The 19513-nt window shown below is 43.6% G+C and overlaps 1 protein-coding gene across 1 annotated transcript in view; it reads left to right on the top strand.

Moving 5' to 3' along the window:
- Positions 1–1048: 1048 nt before the first annotated feature.
- The window catches only part of lrp1bb (low density lipoprotein receptor-related protein 1Bb), a gene marked incomplete at its 5' end in the record, with an annotated part of 503119 nt that continues 484654 nt past the window's right edge, over positions 1049–19513 (top strand). Inside the window, 2 exon segments of the mRNA XM_079517841.1 lie at positions 1049–1124; positions 3184–3309. Coding sequence (XP_079373967.1) covers positions 1049–1124; positions 3184–3309 — 202 coding nt within the window.

The following is a 19513-nucleotide window of genomic DNA, read 5'->3' on the forward strand; positions in this document are numbered from 1 at the left end:
TTGGGGTTCAGTGTCTTGCCCAAGGACACTTCAACATGTAGACAGGAGGAGCCGGGATTCGAACCGCCGACCCATGGATCATTGGACGACCTGCTCTACCTCCTGAGCCACAGTCGCCAGTCGCCAGATTCCACTATACATCTCGGAGGCAAATTTACTTTTTCTCCACTACAATTACGGTATTCAAAATGCGTTTTACTACTTAAGCCCTACTTAACACTTTGACTTCTAAACACGAGTTAGCTCGAGTTCATTCATTGTAGAACACTTTCCCTGCCATTCACGAGTTGCCCCGTGTTATGTTTTCATTGTTTAATCCATGTTTTTAATCAGTTTTGAGTCAAGTCAGTACAAGCTCTCACAGCACGTCGTACAAGAGCTTGTAGATATGCTGCATTTAAATAAATATGTTCTATACATTTTTAGATATAACTTGTGAAACAGGACATGCCATTATAATTATTTTGATGCCAATTAATACTTCTGTACTTTTACTCGAGTCAGAGAAATGTTGATTTTGTGGACTTCTACTAACCAGAGTATTTCTACATTGCAGTATTGATACGTTTACTTAACACCCATTCTGGGCGGGAACCCCTTTTGGTGTTAGCATTATGTTATTCTTTAGCTATTGAAAAATAGCAGATCTACAAGCTCATAGCACGGCACCGAGTGTCGTGCTATGAACTTGTAGGTCTGCTATTTAAAAAAAATGGTGAACATGTGCCTCAAATCTTTGAATATATATTATTACAGAGTGAACATTTTAACTCAAATCTTTGCTTCTGGGTTGGGGTCCCTGGAACAACATATTTTCAGATGGGTGGGCGGAGGCACATTACATATAATTTTTGGGGTCCTTGACATGAAATATTGAGAACCACTGATACAGAAACATAAGGTTTTCAGAAAACTGTCAGGTCAAAATGGGTTAAGTACCTTTTCCACCACATGAAGGTACACGGCCCAAAGGAGGCGGACAGATAAGAACACACTCGCCGAAGACCACTGACTGCGTAACAGTTTGCCAAGAGAGGCAAAGGACATCATGTCTCTGTTAGATGAGAACAGCTGTCAGAGGAGCCACAAGGGCCGGCCAACTTATACACCGTCTCACTTTGGCAGTAAGAAAGAGTATTGCCCCCCCCCCCCCATGTTAAATGGATGAATTATGAGTTCATAGTGGAATACATGCACAGGAGGTCATAGCAAAAAGCCTGAGTTGTTTTTATTTGGCTGTTATTCAGCCATCATCTCCTCAACGACCTGCATGGCTTTATTCATGATTGATTCAGCTTCAGGGTGAAATAAACATTAGAAATCACACCCGTGTGAAGTGAAGGCCGGGCGCTAAAATATTAAAGTCATGTTGATTAGGTGATGTAATGGTGATGTAAAAACAAACGGTGCCAACACAAACATTAAACGCCATTAACAATAAAGAGACAATATGACGTAAATGAGGTACATTATGACGTAAATTTTCCCTTCATTGTCAATGGCGTTTACAAAACAGACATTGAACTAAAGACAAACATTAAACCTGTGTATAGGAGAGGCTGGCGCCCCTCAAAAAGGGGGAAAGAAAAAGAAAAATGCGGTCAGAAAAGAAAATGTGGTCAGTCAATCATATATATATATATATCCAGGGAATATCAGATTTAATATATCAGATTTCTCTCCAGAGAGGGGATCCACACCCTAGAAGATTTACAACCCTTATTGTACTTTAAACCAGTTGTTCCCAAACTTTTTCGTGTCAAGGACCCCCAAATCAACATTTATTAGGCCACGAACCCCCCATTTGAAAACATATGCCAGTGACCCCGATAAGGCGAGGGTTTTTACGGCTCTAGCAGTGATTCCATTTCATGGACCCCCAGTTTCACACACATTATGCTATGGACCACCGATTTAATGGCATTTCTATCTCTGGTACCCCAATTTATATTGTAAAACCACTGTTAATTTAACTCTGAGAGTGTACAACATTTTCTTTTTTTGTACACTCTGTGTTACAGACCCATAAGGGTCCATTTGGTTCCTAACTATCTCTAATTGAGCTAGGTACCCCCTGGAACTCCCTCAAGTACCCCTAGGGGTCCCCGGACCCCACTTTGGGAACCCATGCTTTAAATTGCTCTATGCTAGCTACTAACTGATGTCTGCAAGTATCGTGAAGCATTTCTCTGTACTGTTGTTTATGATTTTTTTATTTAATTTGTAGGCTACACATATTGGTGTTCCCGTCTCAGTAGACACTTGTGTCTTATATATATATATATTAGGTCATTGTACTGTAGGTCTTCAACTCCCTTGATGTTATAAGTATATGACCTAGTGCACTTCATTTGGGACTACAATTCCCTTGATGTCTGTGTAGTCACTGGAATGTTGGGGCACAGGTGTCTTGCATTGGCGATCAAGTAGTGACAACACTGCTGGGACCCCTTATTATGTAGTGAGTCTACTGCTGCATGCGTGTGTCCTTGTATGCCTGGTGAAGGTCACACCATCCAAGGCTTGCATTAAAACTCAGATATCTGCACAGTGTTTTGAGTGTGCGGCTGCTAGCTGTTTGTTCTGTAGCCTATAGTCGCATTCAGAAATGCTCTGAATAGAAAGTACAAACTTTGTTACTTTCAGCCTGGCATTTCTATTTTCAGCATGTATGAATGAATGGAATGAATTAATGGTTTATTTCGATGTTATGCCGTTAGAATATTACAAGAAGAATCATGTTTTAAACTCATTTGACTTTGATGGCTTTGTGGCTTTGATGAATATCAAACCAATGTATTCAGACAGATAGCTTCCTGAAAAGTGACGGTTTTGGACATATAGGCCCAAATAAGGCCTGACATCGACACACCATTACATATTACTCGCCTAGCCTACCATCTATAATCGTTTCATCCATATCATTGATCGCTCAAAAACGTCAAGGTGATCCTGCAGCTCTTCATTGCAGCCATGTTGTCCAATACAAATTGAATGCATGTTTGTTTTCGGATCAAACATGTGGAGCACCCTCTTCATTCCTCATCACGTCAACATCACACCTCTCTCTCTCTCCCTCCCTCCCCCTCTCTCTCTCTCCCTCCCTCCCCCTCTCTCTCTCTCCCTCCCTCCCTCTCTCTCTCTCCCTCCCTCTCTCTCTGTCCATCGTGTCCCTCCATCCAGACCCCATCTTGTGCGACGTAGGGGAGTTTCACTGTCACGACCACCAGGAGACTTGCATCCCGGAGGCGTGGCTCTGTGACGGAGAACCAGACTGCCCCGACTCCTCCGACGAAACAGACCAGAGTTGTAAGTCTCCCCATTTCATTCCATTCTGTCACTGAGTGATACCTATTATAACCCATTCATGAAATGCATTGTATTTTAACCTCTGTGTTGTCGATGGACAGTTGAAGGAACTCGTGCCGTTTTTCCAGGAATGCCCATCATCGCTAGCCTGATTATCAGACTGTAGCTTTCTTGAAGCTTCAGTCTGACATTGTCTCCTGTCTGAGCGATTTCAAGGGGGAGGGGATTAGAATTTCCCTCAACCAGTAGCCATTGGTGTTGTTTTTCCCTCCTTCCTCTGTGTGTTGCGCTGCGTGATGACGCTGAAAACGGGACTTGGCGCTGATTGGTTGTTCGTTAGACCCACCCCCACCACCGATTCTCATTGGATAATACATTTTTGTACCGAAGAAATTATAGGTTCACAGTGCAACACCAGACCAAGAGACGCAGTCCACTCAGAGAGTGGGCGGGGTCTTTGGGCTGGATCCAGGCTACATCATCGCACAACCATGCACGCACGGCACCCACAGGTACACCCACACATACACACACACGTACACCCACACTGACACGCCTGGAAGTAGAAGAAGAAGCCATACAGTACTTGGGCTATTAGAAAATAGCCAATGCATTGCTATGCACTGCATTGTGACGTATGATGTAGACTGGCTATTTTTGAAATAAATTATACATTTTTTTGATTAGCTCGTAACTAAACCTGGAAAAAAAATGTTGGGTTGGAAAAAAAAGTACATTATCTGCTTCTGAGATGTAGAAATTGAAATAAATACTTGAGTACCTCAAGAGTAAATGCACTTGGTTTTATAACAGTCTTATTTTGTTTTGCCACTGAGCCAGAATGTAAGTTCCTTTTTTTACCCCCACGGTGTGAGAGCTTGAAGGACACACCGGGCTGACTTCTATCAGCAGCTCTCTGATAACAACATGTCTGCTGCAACTCAATCAATGAGCTCTGCCACCTCCAGCTGTCTGTCGCTCACTTTATTTAGAAAGAGATGACACTTTCTTTCTACCTCTCTGCACAGCAAATCCTCCCTGTGGGTGTGTGTGTGTGTGTGTGTGTGTGTGTGGGGGGGGGGGGGGTAATCCATGCCTCTGGTATAGATACCCCCCCCCCCCCCCCCACCCCTCCTGCTCATTAGTTTTTTTTCAATCGCTACCGGCGATATGTTTTTCTGCTCATCTACATTCATTACATTACCAAAACAACTCTGAATTTAAGTATAACAAAACTAAGGGCCCTATTTTGTACAAGGGCCTTTCATATCGTTGTGGCGTGTTCTGTCATGCAGAACACACAGAACAATCAAAAAATGTTTGAAGTGGTCAATTGGGACTGGTGAAGAGTGTGCGCGTGCGGGTGTTCTTCAGTGTGCAGGTGTGTGTGTCTGTGTGTGGGGGGAGGGGGGTATATTGTAAGGACTTCCAGTGTGCCTGTGTGAGAGGAACCATGCAATAGAGTGTGCGTTGTACTGTTGTTTGACAAGTCTCAGTGAAATGGAGTTTTTTTCCAATCTTCACAAAATGTCTTCCGATCTACAAGCTCACATGGTGTCGCAAGGCCACGCAATGTGAGCAAGTACTGTAGATTGGATACTTTTTTTTTGTCAGAACCCCAGCATTTCAAGTGGTTAGTTGGTGGTTAGTAGCCTGAAGAAGGTCAGTAGACCCAAAGCTTGCTAAATAAATACTTTGATTGTGCAGCAGATCTGAGTGTGCGGAGCTTCCCTTTATTTTTCTCATGTTCCCTTTGTGGCTCCAGCAGTTTTTTCAGCGGGTGAGCGGTGGTTCTTTTTACATTTATGTCTGAAGTGGTTAGTTGGTGAAAGCACACGGTCCTTTATAGCAGTGGTTAGTTGGTGAAGCACACGGTCCTTTTATAGCAGTGGTTAGTTGGTGAAGCACACGGTCCTTTTATAGCAGTGGTTAGTTGGTGAAGCACACGGTCCTTTTATAGCAGTGGTTAGTTGGTGAAAGCACACGGTCCTTTTATAGCAGTGGTTAGTTGGTGAAGCACACGGTCCTTTTATAGCAGTGGTTAGTTGGTGAAAGCACACGGTCCTTTTATAGCAGTGGTTAGTTGGTGAAAGCACACGGTCCTTTTATAGCAGTGGTTAGTTGGTGAAAGCACACGGTCCTTTTATAGCAGTGGTTAGTTGGTGAAAGCACACGGTCCTTTTATAGCAGTGGTTAGTTGGTGAAAGCACACGGTCCTTTTATAGCAGTGGTTAGTTGGTGAAAGCACACGGTCCTTTATAGCAGTGGTTAGTTGGTGAAAGCACACGGTCCTTTTATAGCAGTGGTTAGTTGGTGAAAGCACACGGTCCTTTTATAGCAGTGGTTAGTTGGTGAAAGCACACGGTCCTTTTATAGCAGTGGTTAGTTGGTGAAAGCACACAGTCCTTTTATAGCAGTGGTTAGTTGGTGAAGCACACGGTCCTTTTATAGCAGTGGTTAGTTGGTGAAAGCACACGGTCCTTTTATAGCAGTGGTTAGTTGGTGAAAGCACACGGTCCTTTTATAGCAGTGGTTAGTTGGTGAAAGCACACGGTCCTTTTATAGCAGTGGTTAGTTGGTGAAGCACACGGTCCTTTTATAGCAGTGGTTAGTTGGTGAAAGCACACGGTCCTTTTATAGCAGTGGTTAGTTGGTGAAAGCACACGGTCCTTTTATAGCAGTGGTTAGTTGGTGAAAGCACACGGTCCTTTTATAGCAGTGGTTAGTTGGTGAAAGCACACGGTCCTTTTATAGCAGTGGTTAGTTGGTGAAGCACACGGTCCTTTTATAGCAGTGGTTAGTTGGTGAAAGCACACGGTCCTTTTATAGCAGTGGTTAGTTGGTGAAAGCACACGGTCCTTTTATAGCAGTGGTTAGTTGGTGAAGCACACGGTCCTTTTATAGCAGTGGTTAGTTGGTGAAAGCACACGGTCCTTTTATAGCAGTGGTTAGTTGGTGAAAGCACACGGTCCTTTTATAGCAGTGGTTAGTTGGTGAAAGCACACGGTCCTTTTATAGCAGTGGTTAGTTGGTGAAGCACACGGTCCTTTTATAGCAGTGGTTAGTTGGTGAAAGCACACGGTCCTTTTATAGCAGTGGTTAGTTGGTGAAAGCACACGGTCCTTTTATAGCAGTGGTTAGTTGGTGAAAGCACACGGTCCTTCTATAGCAGTGGTTAGTTGGTGAAAGCACACGGTCCTTTTATAGCAGTGGTTAGTTGGTGAAGCACACGGTCCTTTTATAGCAGTGGTTAGTTGGTGAAAGCACACGGTCCTTTTATAGCAGTGGTTAGTTGGTGAAAGCACACGGTCCTTTTATAGCAGTGGTTAGTTGGTGAAAGCACACGGTCCTTTTATAGCAGTGGTTAGTTGGTGAAAGCACACGGTCCTTTTATAGCAGTGGTTAGTTGGTGAAAGCACACGGTCCTTTTATAGCAGTGGTTAGTTGGTGAAAGCACACGGTCCTTTTATAGCAGTGGTTAGTTGGTGAAAGCACACGGTCCTTTTATAGCAGTGGTTAGTTGGTGAAAGCACACGGTCCTTTTATAGCAGTGGTTAGTTGGTGAAGCACACGGTCCTTTTATAGCAGTGGTTAGTTGGTGAAAGCACACGGTCCTTTTATAGCAGTGGTTAGTTGGTGAAAGCACACAGTCCTTTTATAGCAGTGGTTAGTTGGTGAAGCACACGGTCCTTTTATAGCAGTGGTTAGTTGGTGAAAGCACACGGTCCTTTTATAGCAGTGGTTAGTTGGTGAAAGCACACGGTCCTTTTATAGCAGTGGTTAGTTGGTGAAATCACACGGTCCTTTTATAGCAGTGGTTAGTTGGTGAAGCACACGGTCCTTTTATAGCAGTGGTTAGTTGGTGAAAGCACACGGTCCTTTTATAGCAGTGGTTAGTTGGTGAAAGCACACGGTCCTTTTATAGCAGTGGTTAGTTGGTGAAGCACACGGTCCTTTTATAGCAGTGGTTAGTTGGTGAAGCACACGGTCCTTTTATAGCAGTGGTTAGTTGGTGAAAGCACACGGTCCTTTTATAGCAGTGGTTAGTTGGTGAAAGCACACGGTCCTTTTATAGCAGTGGTTAGTTGGTGAAAGCACACGGTCCTTTTATAGCAGTGGTTAGTTGGTGAAAGCACACGGTCCTTTTATAGCAGTGGTTAGTTGGTGAAAGCACACGGTCCTTTTATAGCAGTGGTTAGTTGGTGAAAGCACACGGTCCTTTTATAGCAGTGGTTAGTTGGTGAAAGCACACGGTCCTTTTATAGCAGTGGTTAGTTGGTGAAAGCACACGGTCCTTTTATAGCAGTGGTTAGTTGGTGAAAGCACACGGTCCTTTTATAGCAGTGGTTAGTTGGTGAAAGCACACGGTCCTTTTATAGCAGTGGTTAGTTGGTGAAAGCACACGGTCCTTTTATAGCAGTGGTTAGTTGGTGAAAGCACACGGTCCTTTTATAGCAGTGGTTAGTTGGTGAAATCACACGGTCCTTTTATAGCAGTGGTTAGTTGGTGAAGCACACGGTCCTTTATAGCAGTGGTTAGTTGGTGAAGCACACGGTCCTTTTATAGCAGTGGTTAGTTGGTGAAGCACACGGTCCTTTTATAGCAGTGGTTAGTTGGTGAAATCACACGGTCCTTTTATAGCAGTGGTTAGTTGGTGAAATCACACGGTCCTTTTATAGCAGTGGTTAGTTGGTGAAAGCACACAGTCCTTTTATAGCAGTGGTTAGTTGGTGAAGCACACGGTCCTTTTATAGCAGTGGTTAGTTGGTGAAAGCACACGGTCCTTTTATAGCAGTGGTTAGTTGGTGAAAGCACACGGTCCTTTTATAGCAGTGGTTAGTTGGTGAAGCACACGGTCCTTTTATAGCAGTGGTTAGTTGGTGAAGCACACGGTCCTTTTATAGCAGTGGTTAGTTGGTGAAGCACACGGTCCTTTTATAGCAGTGGTTAGTTGGTGAAGCACACGGTCCTTTTATAGCAGTGGTTAGTTGGTGAAGCACACGGTCCTTTTATAGCAGTGGTTAGTTGGTGAAGCACACAGTCCTTTTATAGCAGTGGTTAGTTGGTGAAGCACACGGTCCTTTTATAGCAGTGGTTAGTTGGTGAAGCACACGGTCCTTTTATAGCAGTGGTTAGTTGGTGAAAGCACACGGTCCTTTTATAGCAGTGGTTAGTTGGTGAAGCACACGGTCCTTTTATAGCAGTGGTTAGTTGGTGAAAGCACACGGTCCTTTTATAGCAGTGGTTAGTTGGTGAAAGCACACGGTCCTTTTATAGCAGTGGTTAGTTGGTGAAAGCACACGGTCCTTTTATAGCAGTGGTTAGTTGGTGAAAGCACACGGTCCTTTTATAGCAGTGGTTAGTTGGTGAAGCACACGGTCCTTTTATAGCAGTGGTTAGTTGGTGAAAGCACACGGTCCTTTTATAGCAGTGGTTAGTTGGTGAAGCACACGGTCCTTTTATAGCAGTGGTTAGTTGGTGAAGCACACGGTCCTTTTATAGCAGTGGTTAGTTGGTGAAGCACACGGTCCTTTTATAGCAGTGGTTAGTTGGTGAAAGCACACGGTCCTTTTATAGCAGTGGTTAGTTAGTGAAGCACACGGTCCTTTTATAGCAGTGGTTAGTTGGTGAAGCACACGGTCCTTTTATAGCAGTGGTTAGTTGGTGAAAGCACACGGTCCTTTTATAGCAGTGGTTAGTTGGTGAAAGCACACGGTCCTTTTATAGCAGTGGTTAGTTGGTGAAGCACACGGTCCTTTTATAGCAGTGGTTAGTTGGTGAAAGCACACGGTCCTTTTATAGCAGTGGTTAGTTGGTGAAGCACACGGTCCTTTTATAGCAGTGGTTAGTTGGTGAAGCACACGGTCCTTTTATAGCAGTGGTTAGTTGGTGAAAGCACACGGTCCTTTTATAGCAGTGGTTAGTTGGTGAAGCACACGGTCCTTTTATAGCAGTGGTTAGTTGGTGAAGCACACGGTCCTTTTATAGCAGTGGTTAGTTGGTGAAAGCACACGGTCCTTTTATAGCAGTGGTTAGTTGGTGAAGCACACGGTCCTTTTATAGCAGTGGTTAGTTGGTGAAGCACACGGTCCTTTATAGCAGTGGTTAGTTGGTGAAGCACACGGTCCTTTTATAGCAGTGGTTAGTTGGTGAAGCACACGGTCCTTTTATAGCAGTGGTTAGTTGGTGAAGCACACGGTCCTTTTATAGCAGTGGTTAGTTGGTGAAGCACACGGTCCTTTTATAGCAGTGGTTAGTTGGTGAAAGCACACGGTCCTTTTATAGCAGTGGTTAGTTGGTGAAAGCACACGGTCCTTTTATAGCAGTGGTTAGTTGGTGAAGCACACGGTCCTTTATAGCAGTGGTTAGTTGGTGAAGCACACTGTCCTTTTATAGCAGTGGTTAGTTGGTGAAGCACACTGTCCTTTTATAGCAGTGGTTAGTTGGTGAAGCACACTGTCCTTTTATAGCAGTGGTTAGTTGGTGAAAGCACACGGTCCTTTTATAGCAGTGGTTAGTTGGTGAAGCACACAGTCCTTTTATAGCAGTGGTTAGTTGGTGAAGCACACGGTCCTTTTATAGCAGTGGTTAGTTGGTGAAAAGCACACGGTCCTTTTATAGCAGTGGTTAGTTGGTGAAAGCACACGGTCCTTTTATAGCAGTGGTTAGTTGGTGAAACACACGGTCCTTTTATAGCAGTGGTTAGTTGGTGAAAGCACACGGTCCTTTTATAGCAGTGGTTAGTTGGTGAAACACACGGTCCTTTTATAGCAGTGGTTAGTTGGTGAAACACACGGTCCTTTTATAGCAGTGGTTAGTTGGTGAAGCACACAGTCCTTTTATAGCAGTGGTTAGTTGGTGAAGCACACGGTCCTTTTATAGCAGTGGTTAGTTGGTGAAGCACACGGTCCTTTTATAGCAGTGGTTAGTTGGTGAAGCACACGGTCCTTTATAGCAGTGGTTAGTTGGTGAAAGCACACGGTCCTTTTATAGCAGTGGTTAGTTAGTGAAGCACACGGTCCTTTTATAGCAGTGGTTAGTTGGTGAAGCACACGGTCCTTTTATAGCAGTGGTTAGTTGGTGAAGCACACGGTCCTTTATAGCAGTGGTTAGTTGGTGAAAGCACACGGTCCTTTTATAGCAGTGGTTAGTTAGTGAAGCACACGGTCCTTTTATAGCAGTGGTTAGTTGGTGAAGCACACGGTCCTTTTATAGCAGTGGTTAGTTAGTGAAAGCACACGGTCCTTTTATAGCAGTGGTTAGTTGGTGAAGCACACGGTCCTTTTATAGCAGTGGTTAGTTGGTGAAAGCACACGGTCCTTTTATAGCAGTGGTTAGTTGGTGAAAGCACACGGTCCTTTTATAGCAGTGGTTAGTTGGTGAAAGCACACGGTCCTTTTATAGCAGTGGTTAGTTGGTGAAAGCACACGGTCCTTTGATAGCAGTGGTTAGTTGGTGAAGCACACGGTCCTTTATAGCAGTGGTTAGTTGGTGAAGCACACGGTCCTTTTATAGCAGTGGTTAGTTGGTGAAGCACACGGTCCCTTTATAGCAGTGGTTAGTTGGTGAAGCACACGGTCCTTTTATAGCAGTGGTTAGTTGGTGAAGCACACGGTCCTTTATAGCAGTGGTTAGTTGGTGAAAGCACACGGTCCTTTTATAGCAGTGGTTAGTTGGTGAAAGCACACGGTCCTTTTATAGCAGTGGTTAGTTGGTGAAAGCACACGGTCCTTTTATAGCAGTGGTTAGTTGGTGAAAGCACACGGTCCTTTTATAGCAGTGGTTAGTTGGTGAAAGCACACGGTCCTTTTATAGCAGTGGTTAGTTGGTGAAGCACACGGTCCTTTTATAGCAGTGGTTAGTTGGTGAAGCACACGGTCCTTTTATAGCAGTGGTTAGTTGGTGAAAGCACACGGTCCTTTTATAGCAGTGGTTAGTTGGTGAAAGCACACGGTCCTTTTATAGCAGTGGTTAGTTGGTGAAAGCACACGGTCCTTTGATAGCAGTGGTTAGTTGGTGAAGCACACGGTCCTTTATAGCAGTGGTTAGTTGGTGAAGCACACGGTCCTTTTATAGCAGTGGTTAGTTGGTGAAGCACACGGTCCTTTATAGCAGTGGTTAGTTGGTGAAGCACACGGTCCTTTTATAGCAGTGGTTAGTTGGTGAAGCACACGGTCCTTCTATAGCAGTGGTTAGTTGGTGAAGCACACGGTCCTTTATAGCAGTGGTTAGTTGGTGAAGCACACGGTCCTTTATAGCAGTGGTTAGTTGGTGAAGCACACGTTCCTTTTATAGCAGTGGTTAGTTGGTGAAGCACACGGTCCTTTATAGCAGTGGTTAGTTGGTGAAGCACACGGTCCTTTTATAGCAGTGGTTAGTTGGTGAAGCACACGGTCCTTTTATAGCAGTGGTTAGTTGGTGAAGCACACGGTCCTTTATAGCAGTGGTTAGTTGGTGAAGCACACGGTCCTTTTATAGCAGTGGTTAGTTGGTGAAGCACACGGTCCTTTTATAGCAGTGGTTAGTTGGTGAAGCACACGGTCCTTTTATAGCAGTGGTTAGTTGGTGAAAGCACACGGTCCTTTTATAGCAGTGGTTAGTTGGTGAAGCACACGGTCCTTTTATAGCAGTGGTTAGTTGGTGAAGCACACGGTCCTTTTATAGCAGTGGTTAGTTGGTGAAGCACACGGTCCTTTTATAGCAGTGGTTAGTTGGTGAAGCACACGGTCCTTTTATAGCAGTGGTTAGATGGTGAAGCACACGGTCCTTTTATAGCAGTGGTTAGTTGGTGAAGCACACGGTCCTTTTATAGCAGTGGTTAGTTGGTGAAGCACACGGTCCTTTTATAGCAGTGGTTAGTTGGTGAAGCACACGGTCCTTTTATAGCAGTGGTTAGTTGGTGAAGCACACGGTCCTTTTATAGCAGTGGTTAGTTGGTGAAGCACACGGTCCTTTATAGCAGTGGTTAGTTGGTGAAGCACACGGTCCTTTATAGCAGTGGTTAGTTGGTGAAAGCACACGGTCCTTTATAGCAGTGGTTAGTTGGTGAAAGCACACGGTCCTTTTATAGCAGTGGTTAGTTGGTGAAGCACACGGTCCTTTTATAGCAGTGGTTAGTTGGTGAAGCACACGGTCCTTTTATAGCAGTGGTTAGATGGTGAAGCACACGGTCCTTTTATAGCAGTGGTTAGTTGGTGAAGCACACGGTCCTTTTATAGCAGTGGTTAGTTGGTGAAGCACACGGTCCTTTTATAGCAGTGGTTAGTTGGTGAAAGCACACGGTCCTTTTATAGCAGTGGTTAGTTGGTGAAAGCACACGGTCCTTTTATAGCAGTGGTTAGTTGGTGAAAGCACACGGTCCTTTTATAGCAGTGGTTAGTTGGTGAAGCACACGGTCCTTTTATAGCAGTGGTTAGTTGGTGAAGCACACGGTCCTTTTATAGCAGTGGTTAGTTGGTGAAAGCACACGGTCCTTTTATAGCAGTGGTTAGTTGGTGAAGCACACGGTCCTTTTATAGCAGTGGTTAGTTGGTGAAGCACACGGTCCTTTTATAGCAGTGGTTAGTTGGTGAAGCACACGGTCCTTTTATAGCAGTGGTTAGTTGGTGAAAGCACACGGTCCTTTTATAGCAGTGGTTAGTTGGTGAAAGCACACGGTCCTTTTATAGCAGTGGTTAGTTGGTGAAAGCACACGGTCCTTTTATAGCAGTGGTTAGTTGGTGAAAGCACACGGTCCTTTTATAGCAGTGGTTAGTTGGTGAAGCACACAGTCCTTTATAGCAGTGGTTTTCATTCAACCCTTTTCATATCAAGGTCCAGTATTTATTTGGCATTCTGTGCCACGAACCACCATTTGATGAGATTTGGCTGGAGACCAATGGTCAGGTCCCCAGATGACCACATGTTGGAGACCAACGGTCAGGTCCCCAGATGACCACATGTTGGAGACCAACGGTCAGGTCCCCAGACGACCACATGTTGAGAACCACTGGAGACCAATGGTCAGGTCCCCAGACGACCACATGTTGAGAACCACTGGAGACCAACGGTCAGGTCCCCAGACGACCACATGTTGAGAACCAACGGTCAGGTCCCCAGACGACCACATGTTGAGAACCAACGGTCAGGTCCCCAGACGACCACATGTTGAGAACCACTGCTGTGCAGACCATCTCCAAGACATCACACAAACCCTCTCCATATGTTTTGCTTGTCCGTTTCACTTTGGTGTGAATCCATCAAGCTGGTAAACATATAGTTGCGCTTTATGTTGATGCATTTTCATCATTCACCGTAGGAGGAGGAGGTCAGTGCGGTAGTCATTTTGTAAAAAAAAATCCTTGGCGTGTACTTTATTTGGCAAGTATGTTACTTATGAAGTGGGTTTAAGTGACACACTCTGGATTTGTTATTTTCTCATGACATTTTGACGTTTCTCTTTTTTTTGTATCTGCTGTTAGCGGTTTGTTGGAGAGGTAGTGAAGTCTAGTCGTGTTGTTTGGTGATTTTGAACCTTGATCCTGCTCAAGGACATCCGTTTGGTTGTTGGATGAATTCTCCCAGTAAACACTCGTAGCAACATTATTAAAGGTTATGAAAAGCATTAACATGCGCAGATGGGGTGGTCTGTGTTCTTGTCCGAAGGACGAATCTACAAATGTCTTCTAAATCCTTTTCTGATAAACCCATGTTTCTACAGTATGTCAGTGGTTCTCAAACATTTTCATGTCAAGGAGCCCCAGAATTGTATGTATTTGGCCACCGACCCCCATCTCAAAATATGTAGTTCCGGAGACCCGCCAGAAGCAAAGGTTTTAGTTAAAAATGTTTGCTCTGAAAGAATATATATTCAAAGATTTGCCGCCACATTTTCACGATTTTTCAAAAATAGCAGATTTGGCTATTTTTCAATAGCTAAAGTATAACATAATGCTTAAAATACCTGACCAGACAATATGAGATTGAGATATAATTTATCTCAATATAAGGTGTGCAGGTGAAAGTTGTGACCTAAAGGGTCATGCAACAGGTCACGAAGGTCATGGGAGTCACCACAATCAATAGGGTTCATGTATGCCATGTTGGCCAGATGATCGGTCTTAGCTTACGCATGTTTCGCGATAAATGCATTTTTTTACATATGTGATGTATTCCCATGCTTTTTGTTCTTGCCTATTGTAAATCGCTCTGGATTAAGAGCGTCTGCTAAATGCCTAAATTGTAAATTGTAAATTGTATCAGGGCTTGACATTAAGGCTTGTCCCTTTGTCCGGGACAAGTAATAAATCTTCCCGGAAAAGTGCATTAAAATTGTACTTGTCCGATATAAATACACTTGCGTTGTCGCCCCTGGACTTGCCCGTGTGTACAGAAAAAAACGCAGGTCTCATTGAAAATGAATTACTAATTTGACCTTAAGACCTCAAATTATGGCTCAATCTTAACAATAACTAATATGATGATCAGCATAGTTACTGTAGCTCCCTACCCGGATAGCCCACTGGATTCTTCTCTTTAGACTAGCTCAACAAGCTTTGGCTTTTTGTGCATAATCCACGTTGGCGTGTATGTGTGCGTGCGTGCGTGCGTGCTATATTTCACCAATAACAACTGCAGAGCTTCAACAAGCTCGTTGTTTGTGTACACAACTGGTCTGAGGGTCTTGAGTGGGTTCCAGGGGACCCCCATGCAGCAGAATCAGTTTACTGCCAAATCAGTGTAAAATTATATACAGTAAATATCCTACTCCATAATGCAATACAAATACTATAACTATAACCTTTGAACTCTACACAAATTCATAACCACTGGTGTATATATACTCATCCAGACCAAAGTGGTTTGAAATTGGCACAGAAATGTCAGCCTTGTACACACAGAGCTGTTTGAGCAACAGAGCGGCGGTGTACTGCAGTGTTGCTCCACCTTTTCAGCCCGCAAACCCCCAAAATAATCATAATTTGACAAGCACTTGGAATTGTAGCAGTTGAGTGTATATTGAATGTATATTCTTTCAGAGTGGACGGTTTTTAACTCAAATCTTTGCTTCTGCATGAGAGGTTCCTGGAACAACATATTTTCAGATGGGGGTCGGCAGCCAATTACATATCATGTTTGGGGTTCTTGATATGAAATATTGAGCACCACTGATACAGAAACATGAGGTTTTTCAGAAAATTGTCACCATTTAGAAGACATTTTTTAATCAGGCCTAAATGGGTTCATGTATCTGCGGCCCGTCATGGTCATACCAATGAAAATATGATTAGTTATTTTCATTGTTTTGAACAAGATTGTACTGTAGGTTTTGTGTTGTTGTTCCAAGAGAAAGTGATATGGCCTGATATATTATGTCATTTTGTAATTTCATCATTAATCACAATGTTTTTGTTCATTGAAGTTTGGCCTTATACTGTAGATGGAAATGTGTCTTTTTACTCTGTTTCCGTAATTTTTATTCCGTTTCAAAATAATACTGACATCTTTAGCTTGGACTGCTTGGACTTGGACTTTTGGAATTTCGCTGAGTGGCCTCTGTGTGTTGTTTTATAATGTAATTTATATTGTAAACCGCTATGTTTAGAAAGGCTTTATTTTTGAAAGACTTAAGGACCCTTATATTGAAATGCCTTCTTGATTAGAAGAGGTCACTGTGACATTTGGCCTAGTTAAGGCAGGTGTGTGAGTTTAGATGATTGCACTCACTGGATAGTTATCAGCTGTGTGGGCTTGCAAACATCATTTGTGTTAGAGGCAGCACAGAGAGTGCACCCACTACTTCTCTGTGCAGCAATGTGAAGCTTTTCTTTCTCACCTTCTACATACCTTCACCAGGAGGCAATGCTGTAAGTTAGGACTCATATGGAAGTGTTGTATTTCATGTTGTGAACTTGTGAATGTCAATTTCATGCATAATAAGTTAAGGATTTCATGGTAATTTTGGATTAAAGAGGATTGTATTTACAAGCTACTGTAAAATTAAGAACAGGACAACTGAACTCATGCATGTTGTATTTTATGTTTGTTTCAGTTTTTACTCCATGACCTTGTAAAAGATGATGAACCACTCAGTAAAGGAACTTTACATCACGATTCTGTCATTCTTTCTATGGGGAATTGGAGTTTAGCTCGCTGTTGAGCTGAAGTTAAGCTATACACTTTGGCAGGAACAGCACACTCTGAGCTATCTTAACCCATTTTTGGCGGGAACCCCTTTTGGTGTTAGCATTATGTTATGCTTTAGCTATTGAAAAATAGCAGATCTACAAGCTCTACGAGCTTGTAGGTCTGCTATTTTTGAAACATTGTGAAAATGTGGTGCAAATCTTTGAATTATATATATATATATATATATATATATATATATATATATATATATATATATTCGTTCAGAGCAAACGTTTTTAACTCAAATCTTTGCTTCTGGGGGAAGGACTGACATAGAAACATAGCTTTTTCAGAAAACTGTCAGGATGTAGAAGACATTTTTAGAATCTGATCTCAGGTCAGAATGGGTTAAGTTGAGCAGCCCTGGTGTATGGTATGTTGGTTTGGTTACTGTGGAGTGAGAAAACAATGTTGCACATTAAGTAAATCATCTGCAAAACCATTTGGGGACCCCGCTGTGGGTTTTGGGGACCCCGCTGTGGGTCCCGACCGACACCTTGAGAATCACGGTTGTACTGTATGTAACGCCAGGGCTCCACCGGACGCGTTGTGTTGCGTCTGCGTCGCGTCAAAAAACGCACCGGTTCAATTTTAATGCACGCGTCGCGTCTCCGTCAACGCGGGCAGTGGAGCCACCCTTCATTGATTAAAAAGGGAACATTCCCTGACGGTGACGGAGACGCGACGCTGACGCGCCTGGTGGAGCCCGGCCGTAAGGCGGAACCCCATAGGCTGCTCCCCACAGGCGAGCCCCCTCGCTCTGATTGGTTCCCCTGCCCCACACACCTATGATCTCGCTCCGTGTCCCGTGTGATATTTGGCTAAATGATTGGATCTCCGCGCGGGGCTGCACTGTGGGGTCAAGTCGTTTAAATCTCCACCAGGTATTTCATTATCATTTTACATTTATACGGAGGCCCTGTTTTATTTACAAATGTCTGTGGAGAGAAATATCCTCACATATTTACATATTTATCTTGGGAATTCGACACAGCTCATTATCATGGATTATGTATTGGGGAATTAGATCCCCCCCCCCCCCTCTCTTTGGTGTGTGTGTGTGTGTGTGTGTGTGTGTGTGTGTGTGTGTGTGTGTGTGTGTGTGTGTGTGTGTGTGTGTGTGTGTGTGTGTGTGTGTGTGTGTGTGTGTGTGTGTGTGTGTGTGTGTGTGTGTGTGTGTGTGTGTGTGTGTGTGTGTGTGTGTGTGTGTGTGTGTGTGTGTGAGTGATGCAACATCATCATCCAGGGGCGGCAGCATGGATGACTGCGAAGGGCTTCTTTCCGTAGAACTCATGCAGAAATAGCTATAAGGGCCTTTTCTATATAGGTTGATGTGCACCGAGGACACACCGACCGTACATACGGTACGAGATCACACTCACAGCAGGCGGAGTTCAGCAAAGTGTGGAAGGATCAGCACCTTGATTTCAGCTTGGAATATTTGGGGCAGCTGGGGGTGCAGTTTCATACCACACCTACCTACAGTTATAGGCATTCCTTTGTTCTCAGCCACATGAGCTCTTTTCTGACGAGCGGCAAACGACAATGGAAGCCGATGCACAATAGCAATGTGTTGTTTTTTTTGGTGCTATATATTGAAAACAAATAAATAGGGCTGTCAGGACCGCAGCATTTTACTTGATGCCGAAATCATAGCAATTTTCCGCCTTTATCATTCCAACGAGACTTTGACGTACGCCACGCGTAAACCCTGTCTGGTCAGGAGCTGTCGTATGATTTGCACCGTGTCGTAGACAAGCGGAGCAGCATTCTGACCCTGTGTTATGTGCAACCTCCTCGTTTAACCCATTTTGGGCGGGAACCCCTTTTGGTGTTTTAAGCATTACGTTATGCTTTAGCTATTGAAAAATAGCAGATCTACAAGCTCATAGCGCGCCACCGAGTGCCGTGCTACGAGCTTGTAGGTCTACTATTTTTTTAATGTATATTCTTTCAGAGCGAACATTTTTAACTCAAAACATATTTTCAGGTGGGGGGTCGGTGGCCAATTACTTTTTGGGGTCCTTGACATGAAATAGTTTGAGAAACACTGATATAGAAACATGGGTTTTTCTGAAAACTGTCATGATTTAGAAGACATTTTGTAGAATCGTTGCCAGGTCTGTTTAAGGATAAACACGACGCAACGCTCGAATGTCAACTATGCCAGCCAGCGCAAGTGGGCTGCAGAGGACCGACCGCATCGGGAGATAGCCTATAGGTAACCCAACCAGACCACCACACACCAGTGTTCACTCATATAATAATCAGTCACTCCATAAACGTTCATATCAGGCAGGGAGGCGAGAGGGGGTCCTTTTAAAAAAAAATATTGGCGTTTCATCATATAATTCTATGCTTTCCATAAGTTGTTTGGTCGTATTCCCGTTATGGGGGCGTTTCGTAAATATTTTAAGGGCGTGTTATTTAAAAGACACTCTGTTTCACCCGTGACATTTATCAAAGCTCCAACCAAATTGACAGAAGTGAATTCCCACGTTCATTTTCTCCATAGGCTTTTCAAAAAGTATTTATTGAAAGACGTTTACGCCGCAGACAAAGCCAACTGGAGTTGTGACAAATCATGACAACAAACACAACAACATTTTGGGCCGAACAAAATAATTACAGAGAAGAAAAACTCTTCTTTCTAATTATTTGTTCTGTCCGAAAAATGTTGTTTGTTGTCATGATTTGTCACAACTCGAGTTGGCTTTGTACGAGGCTTAAAAGGTCTTTTAAATAAATCCTTTTTGAAATGTCCATGAGGAAAATGAACGGGGAATCATTTCCTGGGCCCTGGTAGGGGGTGGGACTGCGATGCTCTATATCAAGGGTGGGCAACTTTGACGATGGAGAGGGCCACTATATTTCCACACTCACTCCCTAGGGCCATATATTACTGTCGTAGAGAAAATAGCCAATCTACAAGCTCAAAACGTGTCATTTTTATGTAATTTCAAATGCCTTTAATTATACTTGTGTTGAAGCAATGAGCTACTAATTTAGACTGAAGTAATTAAAGCGGGTGGAATTG

The sequence above is a fragment of the Electrona antarctica genome (assembly GCF_951216825.1).
Source record: "Electrona antarctica genome assembly, chromosome: 13".
NCBI lineage: Eukaryota > Metazoa > Chordata > Actinopteri > Myctophiformes > Myctophidae > Electrona > Electrona antarctica.